Source organism: Panthera leo, chromosome D1 (assembly GCF_018350215.1).
Source record: "Panthera leo isolate Ple1 chromosome D1, P.leo_Ple1_pat1.1, whole genome shotgun sequence".
In the NCBI taxonomy this organism is placed as follows: domain Eukaryota; kingdom Metazoa; phylum Chordata; class Mammalia; order Carnivora; family Felidae; genus Panthera; species Panthera leo.
Genome location: NC_056688.1, coordinates 62,346,583 through 62,367,227, shown reverse-complemented (window position 1 = coordinate 62,367,227; position 20,645 = coordinate 62,346,583). Strand labels below are relative to the sequence as shown.

At 36.9% G+C, this 20,645-nt stretch overlaps 1 protein-coding gene and 1 pseudogene across 1 annotated transcript; one reads left to right on the top strand and one right to left on the bottom strand.

Annotated features, from left to right (window-relative positions):
• Window positions 1–1,213: 1,213 nt before the first annotated feature.
• LOC122199887 (olfactory receptor 56A3-like) lies at window positions 1,214–2,219 on the top strand. The gene has a single exon (XM_042905269.1). The coding sequence runs from the start codon at window positions 1,214–1,216 to the stop codon at window positions 2,159–2,161; it is 948 nt and encodes a 315-aa protein (XP_042761203.1). The 3' UTR covers window positions 2,162–2,219.
• Window positions 2,220–16,909: 14,690 nt separating this feature from the next.
• On the bottom strand, window positions 16,910–17,842 carry LOC122201243 (annotated as a pseudogene).
• Window positions 17,843–20,645: the final 2,803 nt, after the last annotated feature.

Below are 20,645 nucleotides of genomic sequence, written 5' to 3'. Positions count from 1 at the left end.
TCCTGGTCTCCTCTACATTCTCCTAATTATTTGTGCAAGACCTGTCATTTGTTCTTATTTTTACCCATTGTTTCCTGAATGATCTTAGTTTGCTTCCTTGAGAAAGGGACAGTTTCTTTTTCAACATTGTGACCCTAGCACCTAACAGAATGCCAGGGGAGGACGTCAAATGTTAGAGAACTTGGCAACATCGAAGTGGGCTTGGAAACAGAGGAATGTGTACCTGGATCATTATACTAATAATGGAAAAATAAAATAGAAACGGGATGCAAAAACTTTAAAGATAAGACTTCATCACCGTCACACTATTGCAACCAGAACAATCAAATTTTCACCTTGTCTGATGGCAGATATCGGTCTCACAAAGCTATGTGGAATTGCTCCTTCTCCTCTTAAGATTGTTTCTTCCCAAAGTTAAGAATCGTACAAATATGAGGATATATAGAAAGGAGAAAAGCAATTTTTTTGGCAGGATCCACACCTCCCTCATTAAATGACTGTTTAGAGATAATGAAGATTAACTTTATTTACAAGGCATCATCTTTTTTTAAGTTTTTATTTATTTATTTTGAGAGAGAAAGCATATAGTCAGAAGAGAGGCAGAGAGAGGGAAGGAGACAATCCCAAGAAAGCTCCATGCTGTCAACACAGAACTGTGAGATCATGGCCTGAGCAGAAATTAATAGCTGGACGCTTAACTAACTGAGCCACCCGGGCACCCCAGGGCATCATCTTTTAAATCTGTAATTAAAACAACCTATAGCTGAAAACTCAGAATGGGGGTGACATGAGACCCAGGGACATTTATCTGTGTCCCTATTTGTGCCAGGTTCTGTTTCCTTATCTGTGTAAATGGTTACAGTTGAATTGACAAATTGGGGAAAAAACTTTCAAAAAATAGTTTTCTAAGTAATTTTCTCCTCTTTGGTTTCTGCAAACATATTACAATTCTATTGAAAATAAACCTTGAACAAATCAAACAAACCGTATTACCTCAGTCTTCTATACTGTTTAGTGATAGGAGTGGCTCTGGAGCATGGCACAAAGGATAAACAGATGAATTCACATGGCTCTGGATGACCAGCTAGGACTCACGAGTTTCACCTAACTAAAGCAAATTGTTCTAAATTTATGTGCCTTAAGTCAGTATCTAATTTTTATCCTAATTTTACAGATCACTGAAAGAAAGGTGCAGAAATATATATGACAAAATATGACAATATACCAAAATGGCACCATCTCCTCTGAGGTTTCAGACTTCCTCCTGAATTGTTTTGTCAGGTCCCCCAGCTGGAAGTTCTGGTTGTCCCTGCCCCTCAGCCTTCTCTTCCTTCTGGCCATGGGGGCCAATAGTGTTCTCCTGATTACCATCTGGCTAGAGGTCTCTCTGCATGAGCCCATGTACTACCTGCTCAGTATCCTTTCCCTGCTGGACATTGTTGTCTGCCTCACTGTCATCCCCAAGGTCCTGGCCATCTTCTGGTTTGACCTCAAGTCCATCAGTTTCTATGCCTGCTTCCTCCAGATGTACATCATGAATTGGTTCTTTGCTATGGAATCCTGCACATTCATGGTCATGGCCTATGACCGCTATGTGGTCATCTGCCATCCACTGAGGTACCCATCCATCATCACTGACCAATTTGTAGCCAAGGCTGCCATTTTTATTTTGGCCAGGAATAGTATTGTTACAATGCCTATCCCCATTCTATCATCCCAACTCCATTATTGTGGGACAAATGTCATTGACAACTGCATCTGTGCCAATATGTTTGTCTCCAGGCTCTCTTGTAATGATGTCACCATTAGTCGTATCTACCAGTTTGTTGTAGGCTGGACACTGCTAGGATCTGACCTCATCCTCATCTTCCTCTCCTATACCCTCATATTGCGAGCTGTGCTGAGACTCAAGGCAGAGGGTGCTGTGGCCAAGGCCCTGAGCACATGTGGCTCCCACTTCATCCTTATCTTCTTCTTCAGCACCATCCTTCTGGTCTTCGTGCTCACTCATGTGGTGAAGAAGAAGGTCTCCCCTGATGTTCCAGTCTTGCTCAACGTCCTCCACCATATCATCTTCTCAGCCCTCAACCCCGTTGTGTATGGAGTGCGAACCCAGGAGATCAAGCAAGGCATCCAGAGATTACTGAAGAAAGTGTGCTAATAAGGACAAGATCTCTGCATTCCTAATATAGGATGAGTTTTGAATCAATAATGGGTGAGTGGGCTGGAATTCATAGCTATTGGATATTGTGTCTTCTTTAATAAAACTGAAGTTTCATTGTATGTTTCCCTTTCTCTCACTTTTACTTTAACAATATCCTTGATCCCTTTGCCTTTCCACCATGCACATTATCCTATTTTGACAAAATACTGGGATTTCTTGGACAGGTAGCTTAGTGAGAATTTTATTCTTGAATATACAGCTATTAATATGCCATGTCTTTGTGTTCTTGACTATACAACTCTGGATATTTTGGGGTAGTTGTGTAATATGCAATGTATTTTTATTCTTATTTTTATCGAAGGGAGCATTTTGGAGACAAAGACATAGGGGTGAAATTTCAGTCCTGAATGATGAAAAGTTGCTTGTGGTCTATAATTTGGTCTGAAATTGGGCGGTCTTTTGAAATGTGCATTGCCAAATTGGTGCAGCCACTCTGGAAAGCAGTGTGGAGGTTCCTCAGAAAATTAAAAATAGACCTACCCTATGACCCAGCAATAGCACTGCTAGGAATTTACCCAAGGGATACAGGAGTACTGATGCATAGGGGCACTTGTACCCCAATGTTTATAGCAGCACTCTCAACAATAGCCAAATTACAGAAAGAGCCTAAATGTCCATCAACTGATGAATGGATAAAGAAATTGTGGTTTATATACACAATGGAGTACTACATGGCAATGAGAAAGAATGAAATATGGCCCTTTGTAGCAACGTGGGTGGAACTGGAGAGTGTGATGCTAAGTGAAATAAGCCATACAGAGAAAGACAGATACCATATGTTTTCACTCTTATGTGGATCCTGAGAAACTTAACAGAAACCCATGGAGGAGGGGAAGGGAAAAAAAAAAAACAAACTGAGGGTTGATGGGGGGTGGGAGGGAGGGCAGGGTGGGTGATGGGTATTGAGGAGGGCACCTTTTGGGATGAGCACTGGGTGTTGTATGGAAACCAATTTGATAATAAATTTCATATATTGAAAAAAAAAAAAAGAAATGTGCATTGCAAGAGGATTGGGATTTTGCATGGGTTTCTCATTGTGCAGTGATTAGCAATGAATCTGATTAGATTTAAGGGGCTTCTAAATTATCCCCCCGTTGTGTTTGTGCTTTGGACATTTATCTTTTGGATCTAGGGTATCATACTTTATGGTGTGCAAACATAGCTCTGTTATTGACTGAAGAATTATAAGGATTATAATACATGATCCCATAATAATTTAAAATGTTCAAAACATATTATCTGAACATTGTATCATATTAATTGGAGAGTTTCTAGGCACACTTTGTGTTCTGGGAATTTTGTTAGATATTAAAACACAAAAATAGAATATTGTTTTTTAATATCTCTCATGAATTCCCAATGGGACTGAGCCTAGTTGTGCACAGCAATAACTTACTCATCAGTGCATCCTGTATTTCCCCTGAACCAAAAAAGAACAACTCCCCTTATTATGATCAATTTAGTGAGTCAGAACCCAAACTGCATCCTGTGCTGTAATAGTACAGAGACTTGAAAAGGTATAGAGTGGTGGTCCACAAACACATATCCAATTAAATTCACTAGGATAGTCCCTGCATAAACCAGAGTTCACAGCGGATAAGGGTGGACAAAAGTAAATTTTACCAAGTTATAGTTTCAGTACAATTGTTGTGTCAAATATGGCATCTGCACTAAAGCTGACAAAGTCTCTAGCAATTTACTATGCAGATATTATTCTGGCTGATGTGTTCTTCTCAGTTAATTCCCATGCAGAAAATATGCCAAGAGCAGTTTCTATTGAACTGGTGTAGGCAGCAGTATACAGTCAAGGACTTTCTCTAGGCTACATTAACCATTTTGCTTTTTGTCACAATATAGACCACAAGAACCTAGAACATTGTTTTAAATGATTTTTTAAAAAATATTTTTAAATGAATTTATTTTGTTTTTATGTGTATTCATTTATTTTTAAATTCCAGTTTAATTAACATGCAGAGTTATATTAGTCAGGTGTACAATATAGTGATTCAACAATTCTATACATTACTCAGTGATCATTACGCTATGTGTACTTTTAATTCCTTTCACTTATTTCACCCATTTCACACTCACCTCCCCTCTGGTAACCACCAGTCTGACTTCAATATTTAAGAGTCTAATTTTGTCCGTTCCTTTTTTCTTTATTTGTTTTGTTTCTTAAACTCCACATTTGGGTAAAATCATTTGGTATTTGGCTTTCTCTGACTGACTTACTTCACTTAGCGTTATACTTTGTAGATCCATCCATGTTTTTGTAAAAGGCAAGATCTCATTCTTCTTTATGATTGAAAATATTCCATCCTATATGTATACCACATCTTCCTTGGTCATTCTTCTATCAATGGACACTTGGGGTGGTTCCATAATTTGGTTATGGTAAATAATGCTGTATAAACATACTGGCGCTCATATATTTTCAGATTAGTGTTTTCATATTCTTTGGGTAAATACCCAGTGGTGGAATTACTTGGTCATATGGTAATTCTATTTTTAATTTTTTGAGAAAACTCCATACTTTTTTCACAGTGCCTGCACAGTTTGCATTCCTACCAACAATACAAGATAATTCATTTTTCTCCATATCCTCACCAAAACTTCTTTCTTGTGTTCTGGATTTTAGCCATTGTGACAGGTGTTAGTTGATATCTCATTGTGGTTTTGTTTTGCATTTTCCTGATGATCAGTGATGTTGTCCAACTTTTCAATTGCTTCTTGGCCATTTTTATATCTTTTTTGGTGAAATGTCTGTTAAAGCCTTCTTCTCATCTTTTAATTGGATTAATTTTTTTTTGTGGTGTTGAATTGTATAATTTCTTTATATATTTTGGATATTAGCCCCTTCTCAGGTGTTTCATTTCCAAATATCTTCCCCCGTTCAGTAGGTTGTCTGTTAGTTATGTTCATTATTTCCTTTGCTATGCAAAAGCTTTTTATTTTGATGTAGTCTCCAGAGTTTATTTTTGCTTTTGTTTCTTGTGCTTTAGAAGACATATATAGAAAAATTTTACTACTGCTGATGTAGACAAATTATTGCTTGTGCTCTCTTCTAGGATTTTTATGATTTCAGGTGTCACATTTAGGTCTTTAATCTATTTTGAGTTTATTTATGTCTGTGGTGTAAGAAAGTGATCCAGTCTCACTCTTTTGGATGTAGTTGTCCAGTTTTCCCAACACTATTTGTTAAAGTGACTGTCTTTTTCCCTTTACATATACTTGCCTCCTTTATCATAGATTAATTGACCATGTAGTTGTGGGTTTATTTTTGGGATCTTTATATTCTTTTATGGATCTATGTCTATTTTTGTGCCAGTGCCATGCTGTTTTGTTTATTACAGTTTTGTAGTATATCTGTATATCTAGGATTCTGATACTTCCAGTTTTGTTCTCATTTTTAAGATTGCTTTGTGTATTCGGGGTCTTTTGTGGTTCCATACAAATTTTAGATTTATTTGTTCTAGTTCTGAAAAAAAATGTTACTGGTATTTTGACAGGAATTGCTTTAAATCTGTAGATTACTTTGGGTAGAATGAACATTTTAATAATATTTGTTTTCCCAATCCATGAGCATGGAATATTTTTCCATTTGTTTGTGTCATCTTTAACTTCTTTCATAAATGTTTTATCATTTTCAAAGTACAGGTCTTTTACCTCCTTGTTTATTATTAGCTATATTATTATTTTGGGTGCAATTATAAATTAGATTGTTTTCTTAATTTCTCTTTCTGCTACTTCATTATTAGTATATAGAAATGCAATGATTTCTATACATAAATTGATTTTTATCCTTTGACTTTATTGAATTCATTTATCAGTTTTAGTTGTTTTTTGGTAGAGTCCTTTGGGTTTTCTTTTTATTTTTTTAATTTAAATTCAAGTTAGTTAACATACAGTGTAGTCTTGGCTTCAGGAGTAGAACCTAGTGATTCATCTCTTACAAATGACACCCAGTGCTCATCCCAAAAAGTGCCCTCCTTAATTCCCTTCACTTATTTAGACCATCCCCCACCCACCACCCCTCCAGCAACCCTCAGTTTGTTCCCAGTATTTAAGAGTCTCTAGGGGCGCCTGAGTGGCTCAGTTGGTTGAGCGTCCAACTCTTGATTTTGGTTCAAGTATGATCTCCCGATTTGTGGGATTGAGCCCCGAGTCAGGTTCTGTGCTGACAGCACAGAGCCTGCTTGAGATTCTCTCTCTCACTCTCTGCTCCTCTCCAGCTTGCTCTCTGTCTCTCAAAATAAATAAACTTAAAACAAACAAAAAAAGAGTCTCTTATGGTTTACTTTCCTCTCTATTTTTATCTTATTTTCCTTCCCTTCCTCTCTGTTATATGTTTTGTTTCTCAAAGTCCACATATGAGTGAATCATATATCTGTCTTTCTCTGACTGACTTATGTAGCTCAGCATAATACCCTCTAGTTCCATCCATTGCCATTGTTGCAAATGGTAAGATATCATTCTTTTTCATCACTGAGTAGTATTCCAGTGTGTGTGTGTGTGTGTGTGTGTGTGTGTGTGTGTGTGTGTGTAGTTACATCTTCCTTATCCATTCACCATTCAATGGACACTTGGGCTATAGTTGATATTGCTGCTATAAACATTGGGGTGCATGTGCCCCTTCGAATCAGTATTTTTGTATCTTTTGGATAAATACCTAGTAGTGCAATTGTGGGTCTTAGGATAGTACTATTTTAATTTTTAATGAGCCTCTATGCCGATTTCCAGAGTGGCTACCCTAGTTTGCATTCCCACCAACAGTGCAAAAGGGTTCCCTTTTCTTCACACTCCCACTAAACTTGTTGTTTCTTGTTTTGTTCATTTCAGCCATTCTGACAGGTGTGAGGTAACTTATTGTGGTTTTGACTTGTAGTTCCTTGATGATGAGTGATGTTGAGTATTTTTTCATGGGTCTGTTAGCCATCTGGATATCTTCTTTGGAAAAATATCTATTCATATCTTCTGCCCATTTTGTCATTGGATTATTTCTTTCTTGGGTGTTGAGTTTGGTAAATTCTTTACAGATTTTGGATACTAACTGTTTATCAGATATGCCATTTGCAAATGTCTTCTCCCATTCCGTCAGTTGTCATTTACTTTTGTTGATTGTTTCCTTCACTGTGCAGAAGCTTTTTATCTTGATGAGGTCCCAATAGTTCATTTTGGTTTTGTTTCCCTTGCCTCTGGAGACATGTCAATAAGAAGTTGCTACAGCCGAAGTCAAAGAGGTTGCTGCCTGTTTTCTCCTGTGGGATTTTGGTGGTTTCTTGTCTCACCTTTAGGTGAATTTATTTTTGTGTATGATGTAAGAAAATAGTCCAGTTTCATTCTTCTGCATGTCAGTGTCCAGTTTTCCCAGCACCATTTGTTGAAGATACTGTCTCTTTTCCATTGGATACTCTTTCCTGCTTTGTCAAAGATTAGCTTGCCCTATATTTGTGGGTCCATTTCTGGGTCTCTACTCTATTCCATTAATCTCTGTGTCTGTTTTTTTCTTTTTTTCGAATACCATACTGTCTTGATTGCTACAGCTGTGTTATACAGCTTAAAGTACAGAATTGTGATGCCTCCAGCTTTGGTTTTCTTTTTCAACATTACTTTGGCTATTTGAAGTCTTTTGTGGTTCCATACAAATTTTAGGATTGTTTGTTGTAGTTCTGTTAAGAATGCTGGTGTTATTTTGATATTATCATGCCATATGCAAACAGTGAATGTTTTACTTCTTCCTTCCCAATTTGGATGCCTTTTATTTTTTTTTCTGGTCTGACTGCTGTGGCTAGGACTTGCATAATCATGTTGAGCAAAAAGTGGCAAGAGTGAACACCCTTGTCTTGTTCCTGATCTTAGGAGAAAAGTTCTTAATTTTTCACCATTTTTTTATGATGTTAACTGTGGATTTTTCATTTATGGACTTTATCATCTAGAAGTATGTTCCCTCTACACCTACTGTGTTGGGTTTTTTTTCACGAATGGATGTCATACTTTGTCAAATGCTTTTTCTACATCTGTTGAAATAATCATATCTTCTTTATCCTTTCTCTTATTGATGTGATTCATCACATTGGTTGCCTTACAAATACCGTACCACTCTTGCATCCCAGTAATAAATGTCAGTTGATTATGGTGAATGATTTTTTAAATTTATTGTTGGATTCTGTTTACTAGTAGTTTGTTGAGGATATTTGTGTCTATGTTCATCACAGATATTGGCCTGTAGTTGTTGTTGTTGTTGTTGTTGTTGTTGTTGTTGTTCTTCTTCTTCTTCTTCTTCTTCTTCTTCTTCTTCTTCTTCTTCTTTTTGTAGTGTCTTTTTCTGGTTTTGGTATCAGAGTAATGCTGGCCTCGTAGAATACACTTGGAAGGTTTTCTTCCTTTTCTTTTTTTTTTGGAAAAATTTGAGGAGAATAGGCAGTAACTCTTTAAATGTTTGGGAGAATTCACCTCTGAAGGCATTTGATCCTGGACTTTTGTTTGTTGGGAATTTTTTATTACTGATTTAATCATTGCTGAGAATCGTTCTATTCAAATTTTTTGTTTCTTCCTAATTCAGCTTCTGGATATTTTCTAGGAATTCATCTATTTCTTTCATGTTGTACAATTTGTTGGCATATAGTTGTTCTTAATATTCTCTTATAATCCTTTATATTTCTGTGATGTTGGTTATATCTCCTCTTTCATTTCTGATTTTGTGTTCTCTCTCCGTCCTTCCATTCCTCCCTACTCCTATCTCTCTTTTGTCTGATGAATCTAACTAAAGTTTTATCAATTTTGTTGATCTTTTCATAGAACCAGCTCCTGGTTTCATTGATTTATTATATTGTTTTATTTTTGGTTTCTCTTTTGTTTGTTTCTCTTCTAATCTTTATTATTTCCTTCCCTCTACTGGTTGTGGATTTTGTTTGTTCTTTTTCAAGCAATTTTAAGTGTAAGGTTAGGTTGTTCATTTGACATTTTTCTTGCTTCCTAAGATAGGCCTGTATTGCTATAAACTTCCCTCTTAGAACAACTTTTGCTGCATCACAAAGGATTGCATCCTTTATGCAATTAGGATTACTTCCTTTATGGAAGTATGGATTACCTCCTTTATGTTTGTTAATATCTGCTTTTTGTATTTGATTGCCCCCATCTTGGGGCCATAAATATATGTAATTGTAATTGTTGTAATTGTTGGATTGTTCCCTTTATGATTATATAGTGTTCTTCTTTGTCTTTTGTTACAATCATTGTTTTAAAGTGTATTTTGTCTGGTATAAGTATTGCTCCCTGGCTTTCTTTCCACTTCCATTTGCATGATAAATATTTTCCATCCCTTTATTTTCAATCTGCATGTGTCTTTAGGTCTAAAATGGATCTTGTATGCAGAATATAGATGGATCTTGCTTCTGTTCATTTATCCCTTCCATCGCTCTATAGAACCTGGAGCATTTTGATACTCCAGTCTCACTGATCCACTATATGGACAGCATCATATTAATCAGTTTGGTTACACAGAAAATGTCAAGAACCCTAGATTTCTGATAAGACACATGCACATGACAGGGTAGAAGAGAAATGCCAAAAAGATTCAGGAGGTTGCCTTAGTCAGGATGTTTTTACATTACCATTGGTTAGGAGCATGCTCAGACATCACCGTCATCTATAGGAACAAACTATTGTATCTTTCACCTCTTATCACTAAGAAAGAAGCCTTTTTGGATATTGGAGACAACATGTAACACCATTGAGAATTCTGATATGATCCATGATCTGTTCATCAGGTGACATTGAAGGTTAACAATTTTTTTTTTGAAGGCTCACAATTTTTACTGCGGCCTAGAGCAAGACAGAACTCTGCAGCACATTTAGGCTGAAGTTCAAGCAGCCCCACTTCTCAGACCATAGGATTTTGGAGATACAGTTGTGTTTGGGAGACACAATGGTATTAATGGTAGATAAAGAATCTATGTGGACTCTGACAAGTCATAATATAAGGGTCCCAGGATAAACCCATAAAGTTTGCAGCAAAGACTTCTTCAGAGAGCTAGTCACAATTCAAAACACATCTCCAACTGTCTGAGGCAAGAAATAATCAACTTGTACAGGCAGAGCAGCAATCCATTCTATTAAGAGAATAGTATTTTTGGAGTTGCCTAGAGGAACTACAGAGGGCACAAATTACGTTAGCTTTTGTCTCAGGGCTTATTTGGCTTGTCTAATTTACATGAATGTCCTTCCCTCTCCTAACACCTGTGGCTTCAAGAAAGCTCCCTTTGATTAGATAAAAGGGGAGAAAGAAGCTTGGGTGTATGAATGAATGAGTTAGCTCATGATGTGCAAGGTAGAAATGGACTGTTACCTCATTGCAGCCTCAATCATGGGTTAACTGCAAAGATGGAGACAGTGCTCTGAGCAGTACGTCTGGTCATCGACTTGGTATAAAGAGAGGATTAGTAATATTTGAAAATCAGAGGCAAAAAGTATATGAATACCCTAATGGGATTTGGCACAAAGCATTCAGATCTTCACAGTTCACATTAATGCCCACCTCAGAGCATGTGTCAGAGAAGAGGGGGCAATGACAACCAGGCAGCTAGAAGTCATGACTTCTAGAAACTTTGATTGTATGTGAGAGATATCTAGAATGACTGGTAAAGGAGGGAGATGAAGTACATGATTTATAGTTTCTGGACCAACTGCAGTAGCAGGAATATCTTAAATCCCTCTTTAGAAATTGTAACAGACATTATCTAGAAGAACCAGTGGCAGGACAGAGCTAACTTGCATAGGGAATGGGAATATCTGACAAGCACAGGGGTAAACTAATGCAGATATGGTCGGTGCCCTGCACTTTCATTACATGACAAAACTCTTCTGCAGACACCTGGGACTCTGCCTGGGAGTGCCCTCTGGCTGTGGAAGCATGCTAGATTCCTGGTTTGGGCAGGACCAAAAGTATTGAGGGATTAAAAATTTGAGAAACAGTTTTCAAATAATGATGGATAAAAGTTATGGCAATATCTTTCCAGTTCTTTGAATTATCACTTGTATCTGTCTGCTACCACAGTCTTGTCCTGATTTATCCTGGTGGACATAGCTTTAATAATGATACTAGAAGCAAGTTATGTTACATAAGATCCCTGCATGTATGCTGTAAAGATATTTGAGATATTAGTGAGGTCTCATTGGATTCAATTGTTGCCTCTATAGGTATTGAGGTATGTAGATCACTAGGGAGCACCTAAGAAACATCAGAGGTTAGACTTAAGATAATAATATTAATTTTAGGTGTTACTGAAATTTTTTGGAGGTGAGATGGCAGAGGAGTAGGGCAACCATAAGTTTGCCTCCTCCTTCAAATACAGCTAGATAATTATCAAATCATTCTGAACATCCAAGAAATTGATCAGAAGTCTTAGAGAACAAGGCTGTACATCTACAAATCAGAAAAATGACCCACAGAAGGTAGGCACTGTGTAGAATTTGTGAGAGAAAAGAGCTGGGAGTACTCCCCAGGCAAAGGAACCCTGACTGAGGTGGGAGTAGCACGTGAGGAGGAGAGAGAGAAAAAGCACTGGGGAAAAAAAGTGAAAACACACTCAGGGGACTGCACAAGAAAACTACTCCCCAAAACCTTTGACAGGGAAAAAGGAGAGGGTTAGTGTACTGCCAGTTTTCTATAAACAGCGGAACACAGATTCTGAAGTTTTGGAGGCCTGCAAAATTATCAGGTTTGCACCTGGGAAACTGAGCAGTGGGAGAGTAGACCTGAGCCCTGCAGTAGGCAGCCTGAGGATCCCTAGGGTCAAACAGAGAGAAGCAGTTCCCCTGCTTGGAGTGCTTTCAGGATAAGTGATGCAGCCTCTCCACGGACACAGGACCCTGTGGGCACCATCGAGCTGTGCCACTCACCATTTTAGGAATAAAGATGCTGGTTGAAGGCAGCAATCCCTTGCCCCAGTTGTGTGTTGCAATTTACCATAAACTGACCGTCTGTGTGGTCATGTGGCTGTCTTCTGTGACAAGCTGTCACTGGATACAATACAGAGAGACCCTCTCCTAGATGACGAGTGCAGTTCTGTGCTGTGCGGGCCTCTGAAGTGTGGCGTTTTGAAACACAGTCATACCTGAGATAAGACACAGAAGTACTGTGCCATTTGGTAGGCAGACAGCTCAGACACAGATGAGGTGAGGTGGGGATCTGACAGAAACCAGGGACATGGGCTCATCACTGAGCATCTGTGATAGCTTACTGAAGAGGGGCGGCATGCATCCCCTTAAGCCATTTTCTCCCTGCACCCTCCAGCTTGATCCACCTCAGTGAGCTAAACAGCACCACCAATGGAGAATGGAGCTGCTACACCAGGTCCCACACCCCTGCACCCTGCAGGCACATCTCCACTAGGGCAATTGCATCTAAGAATCAGAACATGCATCTCCCCCAGAAGACCAGCACAAACCCTTTGCCTACACCAAGTCTACTGATCATAGAGTGTTGTAGAACTTCAGCTCTAGAAGAAAAAGGATCTTGTGTCGTTTGGCATTTGTTTTTATTTTTGTCTTTGTTTTGTTTGATACAAAAAGCTGTCACTGGATACAATTTTAAAATTTTATTTTTTATTTTTAAAAATTTTTAAATTACTTTTTATTTTTATATATTTTTTAAATTTTAATTTTTTCTTCTTTTTCTTTTCTTTCTTTCTACCTTTTTTCTATCAAGCTTCTTGTAACAAGCAAAATAAAACAGAGCTAAGATCTAGCTATGTATTTTATTTTATTTTTTAAATTTTTCTTCAATTAAAAATTTTTTATTTTGTTTTATTTTGCTTTTTTCCCTTTCTCTCCAAAATGACAAGAAGGAGGAATTCGCCCCAAAAGAAAGAACTGGAAGAAATGATGACCAGAGATTTAATCAATGTAGATATAAGTAAGATATATAAGTCTAAATTAGAATTTTAAACAATATTAATGATATTAGGTAGGCTTGAAAAAAGCATAGAATACACTAGAGAATCCCTTACTGCAGAGATAAAAGTATTAATATCTAGTCAGGCCAAAATTAAGCATGCTGTAACTGAGATGCAATCCCAAATGCAGGCCATAAAAATGAAGATGGATGAAGCAGAGAAGTGAATTAGTGATACAGAACATAAAATTATGGAAAATAATGTAGCTGGAAAAAAGAGGGAAAATAAAGGTCATGGAATGAGAAGGCAGACTTAGGGAACTCAGTGACTTATTAAAATGTACTAATAGTCACATCATAGGAGTCCCAGAAGATGAAAAGAGAGAAAGAGGGACAGAAGGTTTATTAAAACACATTATAGCTAAAAACTTCCCTAATCTGAGGAAGGACACAGACATCAAAATCCAGGAAGCACAGAGAACTCCCATTAAATTCAACGAAAGCCAACCATCACCAAGGCATATCATAGTCAAATTCATAAAATACACAGACAAGAAAAGAATCCTGAAAGCAGCAAGGGAAAAGAAGTCCTTAACCTACAAGGGAAGACAGATCATAGCAGCAGATCTATCCACAGAAACATGGCAGGCCAGAAAGGAGTGGCAGGGAACATTCCATGTGTTGAATCAGAAAAATATGCAGCCAAGAATAATAATAATAATAATAAAAAATAATAATAATCCTTATTTTATTATTTATTTATTTCTTAAGAATTCTTTATCCAGCAAGATTGTCATTCAGAATAGAAGGAGATAAAGAGTTTCCCAGACAAACAGAAACTAAAGGAGTTCATGACCACTAAACTAGCCCTGCAAGAAATTTTAAGGGGATATTGCTGAGTGGAGAAAACAAACAAACAAAAAATATCAAAGCAACAACTAGAAAGGACCAGAGACCATCACCAGAAACACCAACTCTACAGGCAACACAATGGCACTAAATTCATATCTTCCAATAATCACTGATTGTAAATGGACTAAATGCTCCAATAAAAAGACATAGAGTAACAGAATGGTTAAAAAAAAAAGATCTGTCTATATGCTGCCTACAAGAGACTCATTTTAAACGTAAAGACAACCACAAAGTAAAAGTAAGGGGATAGAGAACTGTCATGCTAATGGACATCAAAAGAAAGCTGGAGTAGCCATGCTTGTATCAGACAACGTAGATTTTAAAACAAAGACTGTAACAAAAGTGAAGAAGGGCATTTTATCAGAATTAAGGGATCTATCTATCCATCAAGAAGATCTAACAATTGTGAATATTTATACACCAAACTTGGAAGAAATCAATAATATAAATCAATTAATAAGAAACATAAAGAAACTCATTGATAAAATATAATAATAGTAGAGGACTTTAACACCCCACTTAGAGCAAGGGACAAATCATCTAAGCAGAAAATCAACAAGCAAATAATGGCTTTGAATGACACGCTGTACCAGATGGACTTAACTGATATATTCAGAACATTCCATCTTAAGGCAGCAGAATATGCATTCTTCTCAAGTACATATGGAACATTCTCCAGAAGAGATCACATACTGGGTCACAGATCAGCCTTGAACAATTATAAAATGATTGAGATCATACCATACATATTTTCCAATCATGATGCTACGAGAATTGGTCAATCACAAGAAAGAATTTGGAAAGCCCTCAAATATATGGAAGTTAAAAAACATCCTAATAAAGAATTAATGGGTTAACCAGAAAATTAAAGAAGAAATTAAAAAAATACATGGAAGCAAATGAAAATAAAAAAAACCAGCAAGTCCAAAACCTCTGGGATGCAGCAAAGGCAGTCCTAAGAGGGAAGTATATTGTAATTCATGCCTATATCAAGAAGCAAGAAAAACAAAACTGGAGGCATCATGATTCCATATTTCAAGCTGTATTACAAAGCTGTAGTTATCAAAATAACATGGTACTGGCACAAAAAACAGACACATAGATCAATAGAACAGAATAGAAAACCCAGAAAAGGACCTACAATTATATGGTCAACTCCTCTTCAACAAAGTAGGAAAGGATATCCAATGGAAAAAAGACAATCTCTTCAACAAATGGTGTTGGGAAAACTGGATGGTGACATGTAGAAGAATGAAACTCTACCCTTTTCTGACACCATACACAAAAATAAATTCAAAATGGATCAAAGACCTAAATGTGAGATAGGAAACCATCAGAATCCTACAGGATAAAACAGTCAGCAACCTCTTGGACCTCAGCTGGAGCAACTTCTTACTAGACACATCACTGAGGCCAAGGGAAACAAAAGCAAACATGAACTATTGGGACTTCATCAAGATAAAATGTTTCTGTACAGTTAAGGAAACAATCAACAAAACTAAAAGCAGCATTCGGAATGGGAGAAGATATTCTCAAGCAACATATCTTATAAAAGGTTAGTATTAAAAATCTATATGGAATTTATCTAACTCAACACCCAAAAAACAAAAATCTAGTTAAGAAATGGGCAGAAGACATGAACAGACACTTTTCAAAAGAAGACATCCAGATGGCTAACAGGCACATGAAAAGATGCTCAACTTTGCTAATCATCAGAGAAATACATACCAAAACCACAATGAGATAACCACCTCACACCTGTCAGAATGACTAAAATGAACAACTTAGGCAACAAGAGATGTTGGCAAGGATGCAAAGAAATGGAAACCCTCTTGCATTGTTGGTGGGAATGCAAACTGGTGCAGCCACTCTGAAAAACATCATGGAAGTTCTTAAAAAAAATTAAAAATAAAATTACCCTATGTCCCAGCAATTGCACTACTAGGTATTTATCCAAAGGATACAAAAATGCTGATTCAAAGAGGCACTTGCACCCCAAACTTTATAGCAGAATTGTCAACAATAGCCAAATTAAGAAAGAGCCCAATGTCCATTGACTGATGAATGGAAAAAGAAGAGGTGGTGTGTGTGTGTGTGTGTGTGTGTGTGTGTCTATATATATATATATATATATATATATATATATATATACATATATAATATTCCATACATATATATACATACACAATGGAATATTACTTGGTGATCAAAAAGAGTGAAATCTTGCTACTTGAAACATTGTGGACAGAACTAGAATATATTATGCTTAGTGAAATAAGTCAATTAGAGAAATACAAATACGATTTCACTCATACGTGGAATTTAAGAAACAAAACAGATGAACATAGGGTAAGAGAAGGAAAAATAAGATAAAGTCTAGCTGTTTTCTTTTAGAAAGTTTCACAGAACTTCTTTTTGTGAACTGATTAATTCTGATAGATTTCAGAATCCAGAATCATCTTATAGAAATTTAATAACAGAGATATTCCTATTAAATCACGCCAACTTATGGCAGCCTTTGGCAAGTTTAGTCAGTTGTGAGGAGTAAGGTTGAATAACATACATACAATATAGCCATATAGTGGAACAGTGGTCATGACATGTGGTGAGGGCAAGAACATAATTAGTGATGTCAGTGGAGACGATTTTGTCAAGTTGGTTTAGAAAGTCCATAGGGGTTAAAGCACAGGTATAATACAATAGTACTTGATAGTGTTTAGAATATAAGCTCTGCACTGGGCCTTGGTTTTTCCTTCTAGCTGAATCCAATCATTACACACACACACACACACACACACACGTATACTATACACACACACAAAAAACATGTATATATATTTATGTATATCATATTTCATCAAGACTTGAGAAGTTGAGGATCAAACATATTTAGGGTTAAGAATTCTTAAGACTTGCTCCTGAATCTGCTTTTTCCCGACCCCATAGATAACAGGGTTGAGTGCAGGTGGTACAACCATATGTAGATTGGCAAGAAATATATGAATATATTCAAGGATGCTATGACCAAAGCGGTGGGTCAGAAAGGGAAAAATGCTGGGATGTAGAAGATGAGCATGACACAGATGTGGGAGCCACAGGTGTTGAGAGCTTTGAATAGGGCATTCCACGATGGTAAACAAAAGACTGTATAGAGTATTTTCATGTACAAAACACCAATTACAATAAGGTCAATTAATCCCACAGAAAAAGCAACCATACCAAGTAAATTATTGGTCCTGATACTGGTACAGGAAAGACGGTCAATGCCCATGTGCTCACAGTAAGTGTGGGGGATGATATGGGCATCACAGAATGACAATAGTAAGATGAGGAAAACAAAAGGAATAACAAAGATTAAAGATCTCATGATCATGACTATTCCTAGAATGGTCACCACATTGTTTTTGAGAGTCATAGTATATCTCAGGAGATTGCAGGTGGCAACATAACGATCTATGGCCATGACTGTCAGTATCCCAGACTTGAGGCCAGTGCAAAGATGAGTCATAAACATCTGTGCAAGGCAGGCACCAAAAAGAATTTCCCTGAAATTGAACCAAAAGATGCCCAGCATCTTGGGAATAGTGGCAGAGGACAGGCTTAGGTCAGTGAAGGCCAACATTGCCAGGAAGTAAAACATGGAGACTAGGTTCTGTCTGAATTATAAAGAGTATTATAACATTCCCCAGGAGTGCAATCAGATATACAATACAAAAGGGGAAACCAATCCAGATGTAAAAAATTTCCAGGCCTGGAATCCCCAGCAGGACAAAGGAAGAAGGATGGGATTGAGTAGTATTATGATAGGCCATCTTCATGGTTGCTGGTAAGTTTTTTCACATTGTGTCACGACTCCGATCTCATTCATGTCATTCTTTCAGGCCACGGAGAGACATGGAATTAATTCTCCACCTTAATCCTTAGTAGAAGAACCTGGAGTGAAAAGTGATAAATGATTTTAAAAGCTCCCAAATACAGAACTCACCAGATTCTGGACATCTTGTTTTTCTGTCCAAGATACATCCCAAACTTGATACTCTGCAAATAGTCTTAAGAATGATGTAAAATTACATCATTGTAATGATGTAAAATGATGTGCTTACATTTTAGAGGAAATTCTGTAATGTTACAATGGAGAATGGGTTGCAGGGGCAATTGGAGTTTGATGTAAGTAGGGTGAACGATGATGCTAGCCTGATCTAAATAAATGATAATGGAGATGGAGAGGTGAAGGAGTATATAGCAAATTGACAGAGAACAGTATTTGATGTGATTTGGGGGACGAAAGAAAGCAATAAGTCACGTTTAACTTCCAGAATTCTGTGTTAGGCAAATGAGCAAATATTGCTGCTATTCAGTGAGATAGAGAACATAATGGGAGTGTTTTTTTTTTTTGCTTTAGTTTATGAGAGTAGGTGTTGACATCAGTCCTGAAATAAATAGATATGACGTTCGTATTGAATCAAGTAGCAATTCTCAATAGGCAGAATATCAGTTAAGTTCCCACTATTGTTGAAACTCAGTTTTAGGGCTTCACTGAGTTTATAAAGTACCAAAAATCTATGCATGTGCCTGTAGGAACCATAGGATTCATGTAGTGATTAAGACTATCATGTTTTTTTCCCCATGTTCATAATATTTAATCTCTGGAGAGTCATACTGGGGAGAATATCACAATAGTAAATGAATGTCTGTATCTTCAAAGCCCCCTCAGGTAACTAAAGAAGAAAGAGGTAGAGACAAGAGCCATTCTCAAAGATGACAAATCAAACGTCTTCAGGAAAAATAATCTCATAAATACGTTATATGGGGATTCATGTATTTTCTCTATTTGTGCACCTGCCTGTATAACTGTGTTAAAATATATTGTATAATATTGATTAAATCAAACAAAATAATACAGCAGGTTAAATATTGTCTGTGGGACTAAGGCATGGGCATATTTTAGTGTGGGCATTATTCTGTGTAGCATATCTGCTATATTCCTTTCCTTTCTAAGCTACTATTACAAGCTGAGATCTGAATAAGAATTCAACACCAGGGTTTTAAAAGAGGCTGTTTTATTGTGCTTACTCAGTAAAAGGAGAGTGTGGCAATGTCAACTATCCACATCATTCATGTCATCCAAATCCCCCCTTTGACCTCAATGTCTGAGTTCTTCCTTGGATGGATGTCATTACAGGACAATTATGGTTGTGTCTCCTCTTAGAGTATGTCTTAGCTGATATTCTTCACCCCCAGCAGTTCAATTATTTGTTTAATGAAAGTCAGAGAAGTCAGACTCAGTCCCAAAGTGTCATCTAAATAAGCAGAACACAAGATAACAGCAGCGTCAAACTTCTTATAGTACTTTTCCTACTTTCCCTCCACCATAGGTGCGAATTTGTTTCTCAGTAGATTTCCTTAGGTTGCTACATCAGAAGAAGGAGTTTACTTCTCATTGACATACATACTCCTAAAATCAGTTTATTTCAAAGGTGGTCTAATTGGGGTGCCTGGGTGGCTCAGTCTGTTAGGTGTTGACTATTGATTTTGGCTCAAGTCATGATCTCGTGGTTCATGAGTTTGAGCCCCACATCTGGCTCCATTGCGGAGCCTGCTTGGGATTCTCTCTCCCTCTGTCTCTGCTCCTTTCCCATTCATTCATTCATCCTCTCTCTCTTTCTTAAAATAAATAAATAAACTTAAAAAAACGTGATCTAATTTTTATGGGCTTAAATGCTTTGTTTTGTATGTTGAAATAAAATCTAATCACACCTGAGATTTAAAACATTTAGATGATTATTCATGATTACCCAAGGCAAATTGGTTTATTTCACTTCCTTTTCTCAGTGTTTATTTGCCATCTATAAACACTGGTAGTTGCTCTTATTTTATTACTTTTAGTATGAAATAAACCCAAAGTTAAATTTAAGAAATCTCTTCCAGAGGTGTTTTTCTTATCAAAGCATAAGATTTGAAAGGGGAATAATGTTGTCATACGAGAGTTAAATAATACAATAAATGCTATGATCAGAACAGAGATATCTAAAGACAGCTAAATGGGGTGTAACAATATTCAGGAAAGCAAGGCTTGAGTGTTTCTTAATTGCACCTAGCTACAAAAATAACAAAAGAATGTCCCACAGTTGGGCAATCATATAAATTTATGATTTATATGTAATCATATAAACACAGGAAAGAGAACAATAGATCATATATTAGCCCATACCTAGATATTGAGAGTATACTTACTGTGGTTAAATAAGCACTCCCTTTAGTGCAGGTGTGCTTATATGGATTCGTCTTGTTTAGTTGTTTTCTGAGATGAAATTGTTAAAAATCTTATTTTCATACAAATGATTAGGGAGCATCAGAATTGCCACTGATGAAAATATTCATCTAGCAAAAATGGTGACTGTACACAAAGAGCCAGATTTCAGTAAGCCTAGAATTTTGAAATGAGAGACAAGTTGGTCCTTTTCAATTGGCTTGAAGCATGCTAATGCTTCACAGACAATGATCTCAGCTATTATGACCAATATCCAGTGCTCAACACAGCATTGGGCACAGAATGGCAGAACTACTCCTTCTAAGCTTTGCAGTGTTGATGACTTTGTACAAATTAAGTTTATA